This window comes from Fukomys damarensis, unplaced genomic scaffold (genome assembly GCF_012274545.1).
Source record: "Fukomys damarensis isolate Sample0158 unplaced genomic scaffold, DMR_v1.0_HiC HiC_scaffold_37, whole genome shotgun sequence".
NCBI classification, from domain to species: Eukaryota; Metazoa; Chordata; class Mammalia; order Rodentia; family Bathyergidae; genus Fukomys; species Fukomys damarensis.
Genome location: NW_022900949.1, coordinates 31,399,089 through 31,416,733, shown reverse-complemented (window position 1 = coordinate 31,416,733; position 17,645 = coordinate 31,399,089). Strand labels below are relative to the sequence as shown.

Here is a 17,645-nt window from a genome sequence, read left to right as displayed (position 1 = left end):
AGACACCGTTCTGTACATCTAGTTTATAGAACCTCAGTGTCTTTTTTTCTACAGTATACCTTGTTTATACAGTACTGTAATTCTTGCTGATTTTACTGTACAGTAGTGTAGTTTTATATTCCAATGTGCATTACAGTACCACATGTAAGAGTTAGCAACTAAAAAGCAAAGTTACCAAGTTGGAGTTTCCTTTGACTATTTCTGGATATTATAATGTACATACTATATGCAATTCCTTATTTAGCTTAAATAGGGGGAAATATAACATTTTCAGAATACAACTCACTGTTAAAAAAATCATTGAGTGATTGCTAAAGTATAGTAAAGAAGATGTTCTTCAGGACCATAATGATAGGTAGTAAGGACCACATTGGAGGACATGGATTATGCTCAACTCCGAATAGAGCACGGGTGAGTGGGGTGGAGAGCCAGGGCCTGTGTGGGCACCTGTTGGTGGAAAGGACTAAGAGGAAGCCTCAGGCTGTGTCCCAGCAGGGTTCTTACTGGACACAGGCCAGGGCGACCAGACTCCCCCAGCCAGCAGCCAAGGATGAGGGGTCTGATCATTTGGTATGAGGGTGGGGGTTCTGGCTAAACCATAGGGTTCTTTTGCTAAAAGTGAATCATACAGGGAAGGCGGGCTGCAGTTTGCCCTAGCAGAGACTCAGTGCCTGTCCTGTTGTTCACCTGACATTTGGGAGTGATAAAATAGCTATTAAAGTAAGGATTTTCAAGAGAGTGGTTGTGATGGTTGAGTGATTGTATCAACTTGAGAAGTTTGGCTAAGAGAAACTTAGCTAAATCAGCTCAGCAATTCCACACCCTAGGGTCTGAAAAATTTACCCTAGAGCTGTTCCTTGCCTGGATGCTATAAAGGGGAAGTGAGGAAGGATACAGCTACTTCCCTTTTCACCTTGGGCATCATCTCCTGCCTTGCACAGACTTTTCGGCTTCCATCGAAGGTCCTTCAGCCTTCCTTCCAGTGTAGACGCTTCAGCCTTCCATTGCAGACTCACTGACCTCCTGATATGGACTCGCACGTCGCACGGGACACTGCAGTGAACTCTAGACCTTTGACAAAATGCTTCAGTCTCCAGTGTGTAGACAGAACCTCTAGACTCTTCCTCATCCCATCATCCCACTCTGTGGGTGGCCATTGTGATCCAATCTTATAAATTCTTGTATATTTATATATCTTGTGTTATACCTGTTTCTCTAGTAAATACTGACTGATAGATACAGTGGTTCTTGTGCCTCTGACAGTCATGGCATGCAGGATGAAAAAGCTCTTCACAAGGTGAAATAACATTCTTTTGTTTGTTTTTTGTTTTTGGTACTGGGAATCGAACTCAGGACCTTGCACTTGTGAAGAAGCAGGCAGCGGAACCACTGAGCTAAATCCCCAGCCTGAAATAACATTTTTAAAAACAACCTAGCTTACCTGCATTGACTTTCAGGTAGTTTGCCAGTAGCACAGACAGCATTGTGATGCATGGACTTTTTTTTTTTTTTTCCTTGAGGCAGGACCTTACTATGTAGTTGAGACTGACCTGGAATTCACTATGTAACGCAGGCTTTTCTCAAACTCACAGTGATCCTCCTGCCTCAGCCTCCTGAGTGCTGGGATTACAAGTGTGTGCCACCACGCCCGGCTTATATTTTAACAACTTACCTTACGCTTTTCAAATTTCTGCATGTCTTGTTTATGTAATATTGAAGGCATGGCCTCCCTTAGGAAGTTGAATTTAAATTGATCTAGTTGCCCCCAAAGATTTTGTGTGTTTGTGTGTGTGTGTGTGTGTGTGTGTGTGTACAAATGTACTGGTAATCAAACCCAAATCCTACCCCAAGAACCATGAATTCTTCCACTGTGCTATTCCCTAGCCCAAAGATGCTTTTTATATTTTTCTTCCTCTTGAGTTTGATATTTTGAAAATGTTCGTTTAAAACATATTTTCCCTTTAAAAAAAAAAAAGTAGAGACTCACAGACAGTCCACATTTCTGAACAGCTCTGTTACAGTGATCTTACCATGAGTAATTATACTTCCAGATGATGTTAGATTTTGTCATTTTAATCTGCCTGCACACCTTTGCTAAGGGTGCTGTACCCTTTGCATTGGATCTTTGGAGATCCTCAAAATAACCAAATCTTTATAGACCTCAGTGCTATTCTGTGCCATGTCTCAGGATACCAAAATATAATACCCTTTGATGTTAGGACATTATCATTTTCTCTGTATCCTCTGCATTTGCTTTGCAGGTGGTCCTTGGGGGTTCCCTGGCCCACCCTTGAGTGAGGGCTGCTGTCTCCATCAGGCTAATGTTATATGCCTTGAAGTGGTAAAACCAGGCCCTGCCCTTTACATAGTGGCAGTGGTTTAAATGTGTATCTGAAACATTCATGTGTTTGGAGCTGTGGGAGGTGATTAGGGTTGTGTGGATCTTGAGGGTGGACACTCTTCTGTCTCGCTGTGTGATGCCCTCTGTCTTCCTGTGACAGAGCAGGAGGGCCTCATCAGACACAGAGCAGACACTGGCACAGAACTCTTGGATCTCCCAGAACCATGAACCAAACAAAACCTGTTTTGTTTGTAAATGACTCACTCTCGGGTATTTTGTTAAAGAAACAGAAAGCAGACTAGATGAAGTGTAATTCTTTTGAGGTAGGCAGTGCCTAAATAAGCAATCTTGACTGATTATTGTACTTCATTTAAGTGTTGTGGGTAGCAAGATAAGTGGTTTAGCCAACATCTGAAGGTCAGTGCCAGGGTTCTTTCCTGGAACCTCATGTTCTGCCACTGGGTAAGAGCTTACGAACTATCCTCCTTTCTGAACTAATTTGTTCTGAGTAGTAAAAGAGAGTACTTGCCTTATTTAGATGTTCATGTGACCAGAGTAATCTCAAAAGTTTTAAGTTTCTTTCCAGCTCTTCTGTTGCCCATTTCCTAAGCTCCCACCTACTGGAGGTTACGGAGTGAGCATGTTAATGGAGACAACTGCCCTAAGGTGGCTAAGAGCCTCCCTCTCACTAGGTCTTGATGGGAGAGAACACAGCCAGGGATTCCATGCACCTGGGGAGGGGGTCGTGCAGCGGGCTCCTGTTTACTGCATTTTTTTTCTGTAGTGCCTTCCTTTTAAGTATGTTCTTTGCTATCTGTGATTACAGATAATAATTATTTGGGTTTTTTTTTTTAAATCCTTGACCTAATTTCTTCTGTCTTTTGCTAGTTTTAGAAAATCACAAACCAGGAAAGTCAGTAAAAGGGATCAGAACAAGTTCAGTGGATCCTTCACAAGTAAAATACAGTGAAGAGTGGAAAGACAAGGAAGGGGAAAACATTAGGCTTCTTACCTGGAAGAGAAGGTGGCACTCGTGAAGTACGACAGCTGAGATAAGCTGTACTGCAAGTCTCCAGAACCAGACTTGGCTTTCATAAAAACTTCTTTTGTCTAGGATTTGTTTCCAAATAATGAGGTGCAGTTTTATGGAACTCATTGAGTTAATAATTAAAACTGCTTTTGTAGGTTTCAAACAAATATTACATAGGAGAAGTTTTTTATTTTTTTGAAACAGAGTCTTGCTATGTATTTCAGGCTGGCCTCGAACTGGCAGCAGTCCTCCTGCCTAAGCCTACCTAGTCCTAGGATTGTAAGTGTGCACCACTACACCCAGCTAGAAGAGATTTTTAAAAGTTAAAAGTATTTTCCCCTGGAATTCTGGAAGGCTAAAATTTATTTCCTTATGAAATTTCCAGCATCCCCTAACATTTAACAGTGTTAAACACAATAAAAATGACTATTAGTAGGTTTTTGTTACTGAGGGAAAAAAAATAGGTTCTTGTCAGAGCTGATTCTGGTATCCATAGGTTATATTGGGTGTGTTATTACCTACGTTATATTGTATTTATTCAGGATGTGTATTTCATAAGTTAGATTCTAATGAAATTTGTATTCAGTTTTGGTTTTGTCCAAAGACATTCAGTAAACTGCAGTCAGTGTTGAGGAGTCTGAAAAATACTCAAATGAAAAACTAAAGTGAATAGGGTTTTTTTTTTAAAGGAACATTAATTAAAATTTTTCTTTTTATTAAGGAAATCTTTGTGCCATCAAGTAAAATACTCTTTATAACATCTCTAGATAGTATTTTGGTTGAGGATCCTCTCTTCTCAGTGCAGGTCTTAACCTGAAGTTGTTGCTGAATGTTGGCTCAATCCTCATTCCTGTCTGTATTAAATCGATCACCCCTGTTAGACTACCTGTGCCAGTTGAGATGCTGTCTGTAACTTTGCTTTAAAGCAGAGTTTGGCAAACAACTTTTTGGTAAAGGGCCAGGTAACAGAATCAATATTTTAGATTTTGAGCCTGCTTATGATTTCTGTCACGTAATCTTTTGTTTTTCTGTTTTATATAACTTCTTAAAACAGTAAAAATGATTAGCTCTTTCGTAATAACCTTATAAAAACAGACAAAGGGTAACTCCGACTAAAGTCCTTTTTAATTAGCTGTTTAAAGAAATAAAAGGATCCAAATGTAAGGATTTTTTTGAAAGTAAAATTATGACTCATATAAACTTAACTCATACAGCAGTTCATTCATTTCTGTGTAGTCAAAGGTTTTATTTAACTTAGTAATTAATGAAGGAGCCAATAAGATGCTAAAATGAAAATTGACCTCAAGGAAATTTATATTACCTCCTAGACAAAATTCATTTACATAGTATCAAGAATACCATCCAAGAGGTAGTTTCCATTTCTATGGAGTTTTGAAATAATATAACCAAAGACAAAGATATAAACCTTTATAGAATCAGAACCACAGAGTCCTGGCCTGGGCATGGTATTGCCTGCCTTTAATCCCAGCACTGGGGAAGCTGAGGCAGGAGGATCTCCAGGAGTTCAAGGTTAGCTTGGACTACATAGTGAGACCCTGTCTCAAAAAAACAAAGCAAAGAAATTAACTCCAGAGTCCAATAGACAACACACAGCATTCCCTGGTAGGAACATTTAACTCTTTCCACTTTAGTCTTTCATAAATTTTGCTGTTGATTTCTTATCCGCCTTGTGATCATTAATAACTTCCAAAGATTATTCTTGATCACAAAGTTATCAGTCTCATTAGATTTGACTTGATCGTTCATTCTCCCTCCTTTCCTTCCTCCCTCTCTCCAGATTCCCATGTGTGTGTTGCCATGGACTAAACCCAGAGCCTTTGCAGTGAGCTACATCCCCAATCCTTTTTTGTTTTTTGCTTTGAGATAGGGTCTAAGTTTTACCTTCACAAATTTGGATGGATTAATCTCGTCTTCAAGTCCCATGTATTTGCTAAAATTTGTGAGGGTAGGCCATTGAGCCAGGACTCAGGTCAGTTAATTTGGAAGGATTTTTCAAGGTAGGAACAGCCTCCATATATTGTCAACTGTTTTTTTTTTAAGTGATTTCTTATTTGATTCCATAAGAATCATTGTCAAATGTGACATTCATTCATGTATGGAATTCCAAGTATAAGTGAAGACAGAATCCGATTTATTCTGATAAAGATGAGATTGATAGTGTCTGCAAATAACTACTGCTATTAAAAGAAAATGCAGTAACTTTTTGAATGCTGAGGATTCAGTGAAAATCAGATGCTACTTACTGTTTTATTCAGATCACAAGTACAAAATCTGTGAAAATGTAGCATTCCTTTTTTTTTAAACCACAAAATTTATTGCATGCCCTAGGCATGAGAATATTAGACTCTAAAATAATTTAAGGAGAAACCCAGAAGGCTTGTTCATACACACAAACAGGCAGGAAGGCAGGTGTACATACACACACACACATCAAGGTGACATTAAGGTATCCTGAACAAATAACCACAATCATGGTCTGTCCTCAGGAGTATCCATAGGCAGAGAGCCAGACAGAGCCTTCCCATGGAACACATGATTGCTTTGTGGAGGGCAGAGTAAGGCAGAAGCTCTAGGCAGTGGTGGAGATGGTTAGCTTACTACAGACACCAACAATAGCAGAATGGAAGAGAGTAAACTTTTTTATTATTTTCTCAAAATGTGGGTAAAAATATGCTGTTGATAGTGAAAGTGTTAACAGACCTCCAGCGCTGTCCAGGAAAGCTACATGTATGAATTCTGATATATTAACACTTTTATACAAACTTAACCAGAGGAATAGAAGATCTGGTTAGGAACTATGGAATGCTACAACCAAACCTAATTATTTTGAGCATATCTTACTACTAGCAATTCTTTTTTATGATGTGAACAAAAAACACTTTCATGATCTTCTTGGTACACACTGGGAAATTTCAAAGGTAGTTTTAGGACTAGAAGTCATCCAGAAAGGTGATCAATTGTTTCTTCCTGTAGTTTGGACTTAGTACTCGAGAGTGCAAGATAAAAGAGTAAAGGAAGTAGATTTGGACCTTAGATTAGGATAGGGCAGCTGGTAAGGTGATGAAGGGTGCTTGATTACTTAATCAGAATAACAGTAAACAACAGAAATAGATAAGGGAATACAGTTGTAAAGGTCTTTGGCTCCCTCACAGAGAACCTTTGTTCTTTTTTTGTTTTTTGAGGGGTGTTTTTTAACCTTCTTTCTTTCTAGATTGTTCTGCTGCTGTATTTCATGGTTCCTGGGAATCGAACCCAGGACCAAGCATACATTCTACCACTGAGCTACATCACTTGTCCATATTTTATGTGTGTGGGGGGATTGTTCTTCCTTTTTTTTATAATTTATTTATTTATTGGGTTTTTTGAGACAGGTTCTCACTATGTAGTTGAGACTGCCCTGGAACTCACTATGTAGCCTAGGCTGGTCTCGAGCCAGCAATCCTCCTGCCTTAGCCTCCCAAGTGCTGGGATTTCAGGCATGCGCTACCATGCCCGGCTGTTTTTCCTTTTTTAAAGTGGCATATAATAATTATACAGTTTGTGTACACTGTAATCATGTGATACAGGTATACAGCACGGAAGTCAAATCAGTGTCCTTACTTAGCATTTGTAACTCCTTGAATATTTATTATGTCTTTGTGATAGGGGCCTTTACGCGCTCTTGTAGTTCTTATATTTAAATTGTTGCGAACTATGGTTACCCTATTGTACTGTAGAACTTTTAATTTTCTGATCATCCAGTTGTAATCAACATGAAGCCAGAAAATTACTGTTATTTAGGAAAATTACACAAGATAAAGAACAATATTTCATATCAATCAATAGACCAAGGAAGCACGCCCATAAAAACTGGTTGAATTTTACAGGTTCTCAGTGTAGTTGAGACTGCCCTGGAACTCACTATGTAGCCTAGGCTGGTCTCGAGCCAGCAATCCTCCTGCCTTAGCCTCCCAAGTGCTGGGATTTCAGGCATGCGCTACCATGCCCGGCTGTTTTTCCTTTTTTAAAGTGGCATATAATAATTATACAGTTTGTGTACACTGTAATCATGTGATACAGGTATACAGCACGGAAGTCAAATCAGTGTCCTTACTTAGCATTTGTAACTCCTTGAATATTTATTATGTCTTTGTGATAGGGGCCTTTACGCGCTCTTGTAGTTCTTATATTTAAATTGTTGCGAACTATGGTTACCCTATTGTACTGTAGAACTTTTAATTTTCTGATCATCCAGTTGTAATCAACATGAAGCCAGAAAATTACTGTTATTTAGGAAAATTACACAAGATAAAGAACAATATTTCATATCAATCAATAGACCAAGGAAGCACGCCCATAAAAACTGGTTGAATTTTGCCAAAATATTCAACTAGTTGGAAACTGAATTTTGCCAGTATGTTAATATTTCATAGCTTCTCTTCAAGTCCAGATAATGTATTTCCCAGAGCAAACCATAATTTTCTTTTTTCTTTTTTCAAGTTTAAAACGAACTGTCACTTTATTGTGGGACAAGAATGCTATTTTATAGTCTAGTGTGATGGTGTGACCTTGTAATTCTAGCTACTTGCAAGGACAAGCAGGAGTACAAGTTCAAGACAATTTAGTGAGACATTGTCTCAAAATTTTTTTAAAAAGGCTCAGGATGAGGCAGGTTTGGTGGGATACACTTGTAATCCTTAGCCTCAGCACTAGGATGGGGGGAGCCTAAGGAAGAAGGGTGATGAGTTCAAGGCCAGCCTGGACTTCATAGTGAAGAGCAGTCTGAACTACCTAGCAAAACTGTCTGAAAGAAGTGGGGCTGGGGTGATGGTGGTTCTGCTGAGGATGTAACTCAGTGGTAGAATATTTGCCTAACATGGATGAGGCTAGTGGATTTAATACCCGCTACTGCCAAAAAAGGAAAAAAAAATGCTTTTTCTTGTCAAAGGACCTACTACCTTGTGTTTCTCTGTCTCTTGAGAATGCAGTATAGCTCAGTGGTAGAGCACCTGTTTAGTATGTTCACAATCCTGAGTCAGTCCCCACCTACCACCTCACCATCCACCCCCCAAATCTTCTGTATCTCTGTCACTATTGCTTTTTATTTTTATTTGAAGGGGGAATGACAAGGTTTCACTGTGTAGCCCAAGCTGTCCTTAAGTTCTCAGTCCTCCTGCTTCAGCCTACCAAGAACAATTACAGGCATGTGTGCTGCACTGTTGCTCTTAATATAGTTCTAAACACCTTTATCATTTGAATAACAAAATACTTGTGCATTTTTTTAAAAAATAAAAATCACAGTAACAGTGGTTTGTTGGCCTTGTGTAAGTGGGATTACAGGTAATTTTTGTTTTCTTTTATGCCCACTTGCGCTTTCAAATTTTTCTACAGTGAACATAATGGTCTTAGCATAAGACACTGAAAGTGCACAGCTGGGCATGATTCTGTGCAGAGCAGGGGCTTAGCCTTTGTGAAGCCTGGATTCAATCCCAGCATCAAATAAGAAAAAGGAAAAAGAGAGATGGAAAATGCTAATAAATACAGTTAAGTAAACAAATAGCTGGTGTTGATGCTAGTGGTACAAGTTGGTTTGTTTGATTTTGGTACCAGGGATTGAACTCAGGCCCTGCGCTGGTGAGGCAGGCAGCAGAACCACTGAGACAAACCCCCAGCCCTGTTTTTTGTTTGGTTTGGGTGGGGGGACATCCATAGAGATGGAAGAAGAGTTTTCCAGGACCATGGTTCCAACCTAGAATCTTAGTACTCAAGGTTATCTGGCCTCTGTTTGGAGGGCCTCATGTGATGTAAGGGAAAGAATTCTGGAAGCTATGGCACTGGCTGATGAAGATGGACCTTGTTGTCTTGCCACTGTGCTGCCCTGAGCTCCTAGGCCCATGTGCACCAGCAGCACAGAAGTTACCACAGGCCTAAGCTCATAAAAAGATGCACTCCACTAAATTACCTTCCTCTCTGATTCCTTTCTAATATTAGCCTCAGAGAAACATTCATAGGAATAATGCTCTAATATGCTGCACTGTATTTTATAATCATTAGAACTCCTGTGTACCTTTTCCACTGCTTTCAGCAAATAAGGAAAGTAAGTTCAGACCTATAGCTTGCCCAGACCCACAGTGACTCTCTCAGGGCAGAAAGTTTCCCTGAGGTGTCAGATTGTTCTGAGTGGTGCTGTAGGCACTTGGAGAACAGTGTGAGCTGATGCAGGGTCTGCTTGTATTGTCACCTTGACCTCGATTTCCCTGGAGCTACAGTGTTCTTGGTGCAGAAACATTTTTTCCCTTGAGTAGTGAGATTTTAGAGTCTCCTCCTGTTTTCTGTTTCTTGCACAATTTTGTTACTGCTCAAACTTACATAGTTTTATGAACCTAAGATGAAAAGAGAAGAAACTAAGAAAGAAATGGAAATCTGTTCTAGCAAACATGTTTCTTTGTCAACACATAGGAGGATTGCTTTTTCTTTTTATTTATTGAACCAAGCTACCTAAATTGTACTATTTTATTGAGAATATTTTTAATCTTTTAGCTCTTCTCTCAACTTTATCTAATTTAAATAGAAGACAAATGTGAATCTTGAATTAATGCCCTGTGACTTTTAGTCCAACCAGTTGGAAGCTTTAGTCTTTTGTGAAAGATGCTCACAGCTGGAACAAAGAGGCAGATGCAGTCTGTGATCTCTATTCTCCCAACCAAACTATTCATTTGTATCAGCAGCACTCGGCAGGAGCGCACGCGTGAGCGCATGTGCGCGTGCATGCGCGCACGCGCACACACACACACACACACACACACACACACACACACACACACAGATGCTTGTTTTGCAGAAGCTTTCTGTCTGTTCAGCACAGTCCTCCCAGGCACTCAGATGTAAAAGCTCCACGAATTGGTGCTGGAGACAGAACCTGAACTGTCCACTGGCTGAAGCAGGCGCTGTAGAGGATGGCTCTGCGGGATGTTGGTGTGGTGCGGGTGCATCTGCCTGATCTGGGAAAGGCCCTTCTCTGAGACTGTGAAGGTGAGAAGCCAAGGATCCACTAGAAGCGTGGCTGTGGCTGGCTCTTGGTGGGGAAGGGCGTTCCCAGTGGTAGCTGCCCTCATTTACAGTGGTATTCTCGGAAATCCGGTGCGTGCAGCAGTGACAGTCTGCCACAGCTCCTCTGCAGTTTGGAAGTGGGAACAGACGGAAAGAGCTTGTAGACGAGCGATCTGTTTGCATGACCCAGGCTTGCTCTGCAGCACACAGAGGAAGGATGAGCTGTGAGGCCAGCACAGTCAGCAGCCTGCCTGACAGGGGGTTTTGGTAAGGTAAATGTGTTACAGTATTTTTTCTCTTTTAAATTTCCTGTATCTTCTGCATAGAATTGCATCTCAGTGATGAGCAACACATTTTGCAGAGTCATGTGTGATGGGAAAGGATAGCCAAGGAAGAAAGGAGGAAAACATCGTTTCTGGTGCTTGGGTTATGACCTTCAGGCAATCACCAAGTTTTCTCAGGTGGCCCTGCGCAGGCAGAGGCTAGGGTCTTTCACAGAAAGGAATGCTGACTCGTAATTAGGTCTCTTCCTTCTTTGCATAGGCATAATTATCCTTCTTATCCAGCTTTCGTGTGGCCTGAAGTGGAGAAGAAAAAATGAGGCTTCCTCCTCCTCTTGGCTGCTGCTGCTGGAGCAGCAGGCCTGAGGACATTGTGTGGAGGTGGGGAGGCAGTAAGGAGTCTGCTATTTTCAGAGCTATGCGGGGGTGGGTGTCTGTCTCAGGCTCATTGTCACTGCTGCTTCATATCAAGTGGTTGTAAGTGCAGTTTCTACTTATCCTCTACTATGATTGAATCTCTTTTAGGTTCTCTACATTTTCTTTTGCCAGACCAAATTCTGGCATTATAAAGCCTTTTCTGTTGCTAGGTACCACAGTGTTGCCTTCAGTAGAGAGAAGATAGTTATAGAAAGTAGCCCTGAATATTTTTGAACCCCAAGAAACATAAGGGCATTTTCTCTTTGAAATCTAGGTTTCTCTTTTAGCAGATTTAGTAGTCTTAATTTTGGACTTTTTGGTGAACATTGTATTACAAGTTAAAGAAATGGGTTTTAGCAGATCTGTGAAATCCTACCAGGATCACCTGCCACTATAATCTACTTTAAATTGGAAGCTGCTGCTTTTTTTAATAAGCATAAAGATTTACTTTTCCTCATCCTAATGTGGTGCATATTGCTGGAAGACGTTTGACTGTTTTCTTAGCCTGCCTCAGGTCTTGCCTTGGGCCTCTTCTCACTAGTAGGAAGAACCGGGTGTCTTAGTGGCTTGGAATGGGGACAGAAGAGATCCACTGACAACTGATTTCCTGCTGACTCACGGCTTATGTAAGCATGGTAGAGCCAGGGATCCCTGTGCTCCTGACCCCAGCCCTAGTGTTTACTTTCAGCATCCTTTAGCTCCTCCCAAAAGCTTTCTGAGTAACAAGGGCTGAGCTTTCACCAAGTCAGTTTAAAGAAGCACTGAATAAATGAAGCTTTTTCTTTTTATCTTTTTTAATTGCCTCATTCTTTAACTCAGTTTTCTTCTTCACTATGCTCAAATACCAAATTCTCTTCTATAGAAATTTCTCCATCTTGAGAGAGTACCTAAGTAAAATGCAGGTAGATAGTCAGGATGTGTAGTCCAGGAAAGAGAGTGAGAGTTTGGGCTAAGGGAGTGTAAACTGTAGAGACTGAAGGAGAATCTTGTGATTCATCTAGGATGAATTCAGAAAGTAAACTGGTAAAATAGCTTTGGATTGGCTGTAGGTGGGATGCAAATGTCCAGGGTGGCTTCTGAACTTTGGTTGGGTTTGGTACTGGCTTGTGGAACCTCCTGGGTCATGCTGCTTATCTTGAAGTAAAGCACACTGTGAGAAGACCAAGTCTAGAAGTGAATTCTGTTGATTGGTCTGGGATGCGTAGTTTGATATAATCAAGTAGCCTTCTGGATCTGCAGGTCTAGGTTCCATAAGAGTTTATACTACTCTCATCATTGAGAAACCTTGAGTGATAGCTGTATGGAGACAGAGTCCAGAGCAGTAGTTCCAGCCTGTGGCAGCTGCTCAGCCCTGCCATAGCCCTCTCCTGTACTGTACACTGACAGTGTCCAGAACCATGATAGTATCTTGAAGGTGCCTTTACATTCCTTCTTCTGGACCCTGGCTCATTCTGGCTTTATTCACTTCCACTTCTCTGTTCTCTTTCCCTTCTTTTGGGGTGTGTGTGTGTGTGTGTGTGTGTGTGTGTGTGTGTTTGTGTGTGTACATACGCTGGGGATCAAACTCAAGACCTTGCACTTAAAAGGCAGACACAGTGCCACTGAGCTAAATCTCCCACCCTCTTTCCCTCTTTTGAATATGTAGCTCTTCTATTCAAGGGCTGCGTTGCCTTCACATCTACTGCCCTATCTTACAGGACTTACCAGGATGTATATTCAGTCAGTAATTTCTGAGTTTTACCAATTAGATTGTGTTGTGTGCAATCACAATGCCAAAATTCCTGAAAGAAGTCCCATAAAAGAAGAAAGGTGCGTTTAGCTCACTGTTCAAAGGGTTCAGACCATAGTCTCTGGTCCCGTGGCTTTGGGCTGCAGTGATGGGAGCATGTGACAGACCGTTTCTGACCCTAGAGGCAGCCAGGACACAGGAAGAGGCTGGTGTACACCTCGACTACACACCCCAATGACCTCCCCCCTCAGCAAGGCCCCACCTCCTGGTTCCCACCACCACTGTTTGGCTTGGACTGTGTTGAAATGTACCCCCAAAGCCTTGTGTGGTTATAGGTGAGGCTTTTTGGAAGTGGCTGGATCTAGGGTGTGTGATATTATAATTAAGTGTGCATTGCTGAGATTGTGTGATGCTGGGATTAAGGATGTGATGCAAGATTGAGGGTGCCCCACCCTGGGTGGTAGAACACAGGTTTAGCATATGTAGAGCCTTGAGTTCAATAAATAAAATAAATAGCAAACAAATTGGAGTATATCCTCTATGTTCCTCTTGTGAAAGTTGGTTTAGAGATTGTACTTTGTCATTGATATTAATTGGGAAAAATCTGAACACCATATTGCAAATGAATGAGATCCAGGCAAAAAATGTGATTTAACATTTCTGTATTCTTTAAAAACTGAAGACTCCTTAAGACATTGGAGACAGAAAACAGGAGGCATTCACAGCATTAAAGGTATATTTGCTTTATTCTACAGAAAAGCAACTGTTCTTTGTCAAAGGCTATTGTGGTAACAGTTTAAAGATTTTCTCTTTTTTTTTGGTACCAGGAATTGAACTTGGGCCCTTGAGCTTACCTTGTGAGGCAGGTAGCAGAACCACTAAGCCAAATCCCCAGCCCAACAGTTTAAAGATTTTTGGGGGGATACCAAGGATCGAACTCAGATCTTTGTGCTTGCAAGGCAGGAGGTGGAACCACTGAGTTAAATCCCCGGCTAAAGATCTTAATGACTTTGTTTTTCATTCTAGAATTAGACAGCACTTCATTCCGTAAATGTGCCAGTGAGCCCAGCAGAAGAGTTGTTTTAAAACAGGAAAAGCTGAAGTAAGCAGAACAATAAAATGGATCGGTCATTTCAATGTTACTTGTCTTGCTGGGTGTGGTGGCACACACCTGTAATCCTAGCACCCAGGAGGCTGAGACAGGACAGTCACCTTGAGTTAAAGGCCAGCCTGGACTACATAGTAAGACCCTGTCTCAAAAAAAGGGTTACTACTTCTTATCACTTCAGATTACCTTTTCTTTGTATGAATTAAGGCAGAAAAGCAGGCATTGTGCATACCTGTAATCCCAGAACCCTGAGAGGCTGAGGCACGAGGGTTACAAATTTCAAGCCTAATCTGGGCAATTTAGCAATTTAGTGAAACCCTCTCTCAGAATTTTAAAAAATTTAAAGAGCTGGGGATGTAGCACGGTGCAAAGGACATGGGCTCAATCCCTAGTACCACTAAAAAAAAAATTTTTTTAAGGCAAAAGAAACTTGATTATTATGCCAGTTGAAACTGGCCTGTTTGGGAAATGAGGCTGTTGTTGTTCTGATCTTTATTTCTAGAAAGCAAAACGTCTTAGTATCAGAGTGATGACATGGAACCTTTTAGCGTGAGTGACTCTGTTTTGACTTTTAGCCTGTGTGTTGAGGCCTAGTTCAGGAGTTTAGTCTAAAACAGTGGCCTCATACTAAAAATAAAAAGGAAAAACTTAACTAAGATTTTAAAAAATAAAAGAGTAGTCTCCTATAATTTTTGTTTGGTTGCTTGTTTAATTGAGACAGGATCTAGTTCTGTTACCCACAAACTTGACCTGTTGTGATTTTTATTTAGCATCTCAGAATTAAGTGTAGGATCTAAGAAAATAGCCTGAAGTACCCCTTGCCAATATTTTTAGTTTTTAATGGCATGGAAACTTGACCTGTTGTCAAATTTTATAAACAGTGCAAGAGTGATGGTCCCCGCTCTTTATCTCAAAATAATTTTTATTCAATTGCAAGTAACTTAAAACTGTAAAACTACAGTCTCTTAAAGACTTAGCTTGGGTGTGCAATAGAACAGAGAGCTCCAGGTTTGGAGAAAGGCCTGCATTTGCCTCTCAGGCAGGTTTGTCACACAGCAAATGTGCCGGTCTCCTGGGATAGTACAGTTAATGCGGCTGGGCACCAAAATGAGTAGCGCCTACCTGCAGCCTGCCCGGAGCTCTCCTCCCTCTCCCTACTTGGGGTGATTCGAGGATGCCTGGAGATTGCACCTTGGGTTACCCCTCTCAGGTTGGGCAGACAGCTGCCTTCTTATGCAGACTGAGATAGGGAAGAGTGGGCCACACTTCTTCATAATGACCAGGGTTTTGATCTCAGCATCTGATTTGCAGAGGACACAGAGGGAGGGGTACAGCTTTCAATGAGAGGACCGAGCCACACTTGGGCCACACAAAGGACAAGATCCATAGTGAGGGAGACCAGTGGAGAGCCATAGGAGGTACGGGTCAACATGGGGCATGCGGTTCTGTTTTTTTCCTTTTTGTGCTGAGAAATGGGGAATCCCACCAAGGTTATCCCTCTACCAGCATTACATTTAAAAGAATTCTCAGGTTGTCAGAGCATAAAAATAACAATCTAATGTATTTTCTTTCCAAAAAGGAAATGGCATCATTTTTTTAAAAATTTTAAATTCAGTGAGGTTACTAGTTTTTGTGACTTTGATCTTTTCAACTTGGAAGGTAGCTGTGCTCTTTATCTAGTTAAATTAGTTATTTCAGCAACTAATAACAAGCAGTATAGGAGGAAATATTGGGAATATTTCAATATAGAGAAGCAATTAAATGAAATCCTCCTCTAGTTACTTGCCGTGTTTCCAATAGACAGAGCTCTACCATGTGTATAGGTTTTTACTGTGTTTCGTTAAGTAACGATTTGCTGTCCATACAAGTCTCAGAACATCTCAGAGTACTCAAGGCAATTTTGCGTTGGTCTTGCTGCAAAGCTTTGTCCTGATACCAAACAGTTCTTCAGAGAAATATTTGTTAAAACCTACACAGTGCTTTAAAATTTAATGTTAGTGTACTTTGGGGACCTTTCAGATTTCAAGCATGCTCTGAAGAATATATGTATCATTTGACCCTGCAAGGGAATTACTCTTTATGCTCAGAGACAGTGAGAGGACCAGGTGTGGTAGCAAGCACCTGCAATCTCAGAGCTTGGGAAACTGAAGCAGGAGGATTGCATGTTCAAGGCCAACCTTAGCAATTTAGTGATACCCTCTCTGGAAATAAAAGGGCTGAGTGTGTAGCTCAGTGGTAGAGTGAGTGCTTGCCTACCATGCATGAGGCTCCCTCACAGTAAAAAATAAAATAAAAAGCATTAAAAAGTTGTTGATAGTCTCCTGAAAGCAAAGGTAGAACTGGAAAAGCTACCATTTACAGCAATATTTAAGGAACTGTAATGTGAATCTAACCATTCCCTTAGCAGATGTTTATTTAACATTTGTGTGCTAGATACCAGAGAAAAGTAGCTAGAAAAAGATGAGAAATCTACCCTTGATTTAGTCACAGAACAGCGAGGGTCCAGTCTCAGAACAGTGAGTGTCCAGGTGGATGGGGGAAAGTAGCTGTTGGGATTTATACTTTGGCTGTGGTATTATCTGTGGTTAAAGAGATTGTAGATTGTTGTCATAAAAGGGATTGACATTTAATGTCTATAAAGTAAAATAAACAGGACTTGGGAGCTGCCTGATAACTTGAAAGAGATGTGGAAAAGATCAGGAAGGAGATTGTACCCGCAGTTACTGGAAGAAGGTTGAAAATGGAATATTTTTGAAGTAGAGGGAAAGAAAGGACACACTTAGAGATGTTCAGCCTTGCCAGGGGAAGAGCAGAAGGGGTCCGTGGAGAGAGCCTGGGATGGTTGGGAATTATGCTGGAGAGAGTACTAGGGAGTCAGCCACAAATATTCCACTAGCTCTGAAGCACTATGCATCATTTTAGTTGTTGGAGAAGCAAAAGTGGACGAAACACAAAAATCCCTACCTTCATGGACCTTATGTTCCAGTTTTTTATTGTAAAGTTTTTTTAAAAGTTCTACATAGACAGATGAAATCAGGAAGGAGAATGGGGATTTCATGGTGGAAGGGAACATTGCAGTTTTAGTAGGCCAGTCGTGGGATTTTGCCGCCAAGGTGCCATTGAAGCAAGGAACGAAGGACAGGTGGAGCAAGTCACAGGAGAGTGTGAAGGAAGAGCACTCCCACTGGAAGGAGTGCTAGGGGACGTTTGTGGGCCAGACAGTAGGGCAGTATTGTGGTCAGTGGCCAAGGAGTTGGCCAGGTGGTGATGGGATATGATGTGGGTATCACTCAGGCCATCTCATGACAGGCTTTTACTCTGGCAGATAGTCACTGAAAGTTAAGGTGTAAAAGAGGGTTGCAATCTGACCTAATTTAAAACAGACTACATTGTCTGCTCTGCAGAGAATTGATCATAAAAAATATTATAATACTGCAATAATAGGAGACTGTTGACATAATCCAGACATTCTGTGATGAGAGGTCCATTCTGCACCTCTTTACCAAGTGGCTCCCAGACATTTGCTAAGTATTGTAGTATACACAGGGAGTGTCCGGACACAGCCTGCAGTCAGAGTTCAAACACTGGCCCCACCACCTCTTAAGTTTGTGATCTCGGACATCTTAAATTCTGGATTTTTTTTTTTTTTTTTTTTTTTTTTTTTTTTTTTTTTGTGATTCGATTCTAAG

General features: G+C 41.0%; 1 protein-coding gene across 5 annotated transcripts in view; it reads left to right on the top strand.

The window, feature by feature from the left end:
* Tmcc1 (transmembrane and coiled-coil domain family 1) overlaps window positions 1–17,645 on the top strand; it is a 125,745-nt gene that overhangs the window by 79,041 nt on the left and 29,059 nt on the right. The window contains exon 1 of one of the 5 annotated variants that reach the window (XM_010637940.3): window positions 10,181–10,403. The exons of the other annotated variants lie outside the window; for them this stretch is intronic. Coding sequence (XP_010636242.1) covers window positions 10,341–10,403 — 63 coding nt within the window. The 5' untranslated portion in view covers window positions 10,181–10,340. Of the gene's footprint in view, window positions 1–10,180; window positions 10,404–17,645 lie in introns of those variants that run through there. 5 annotated transcript variants of the gene reach the window in all.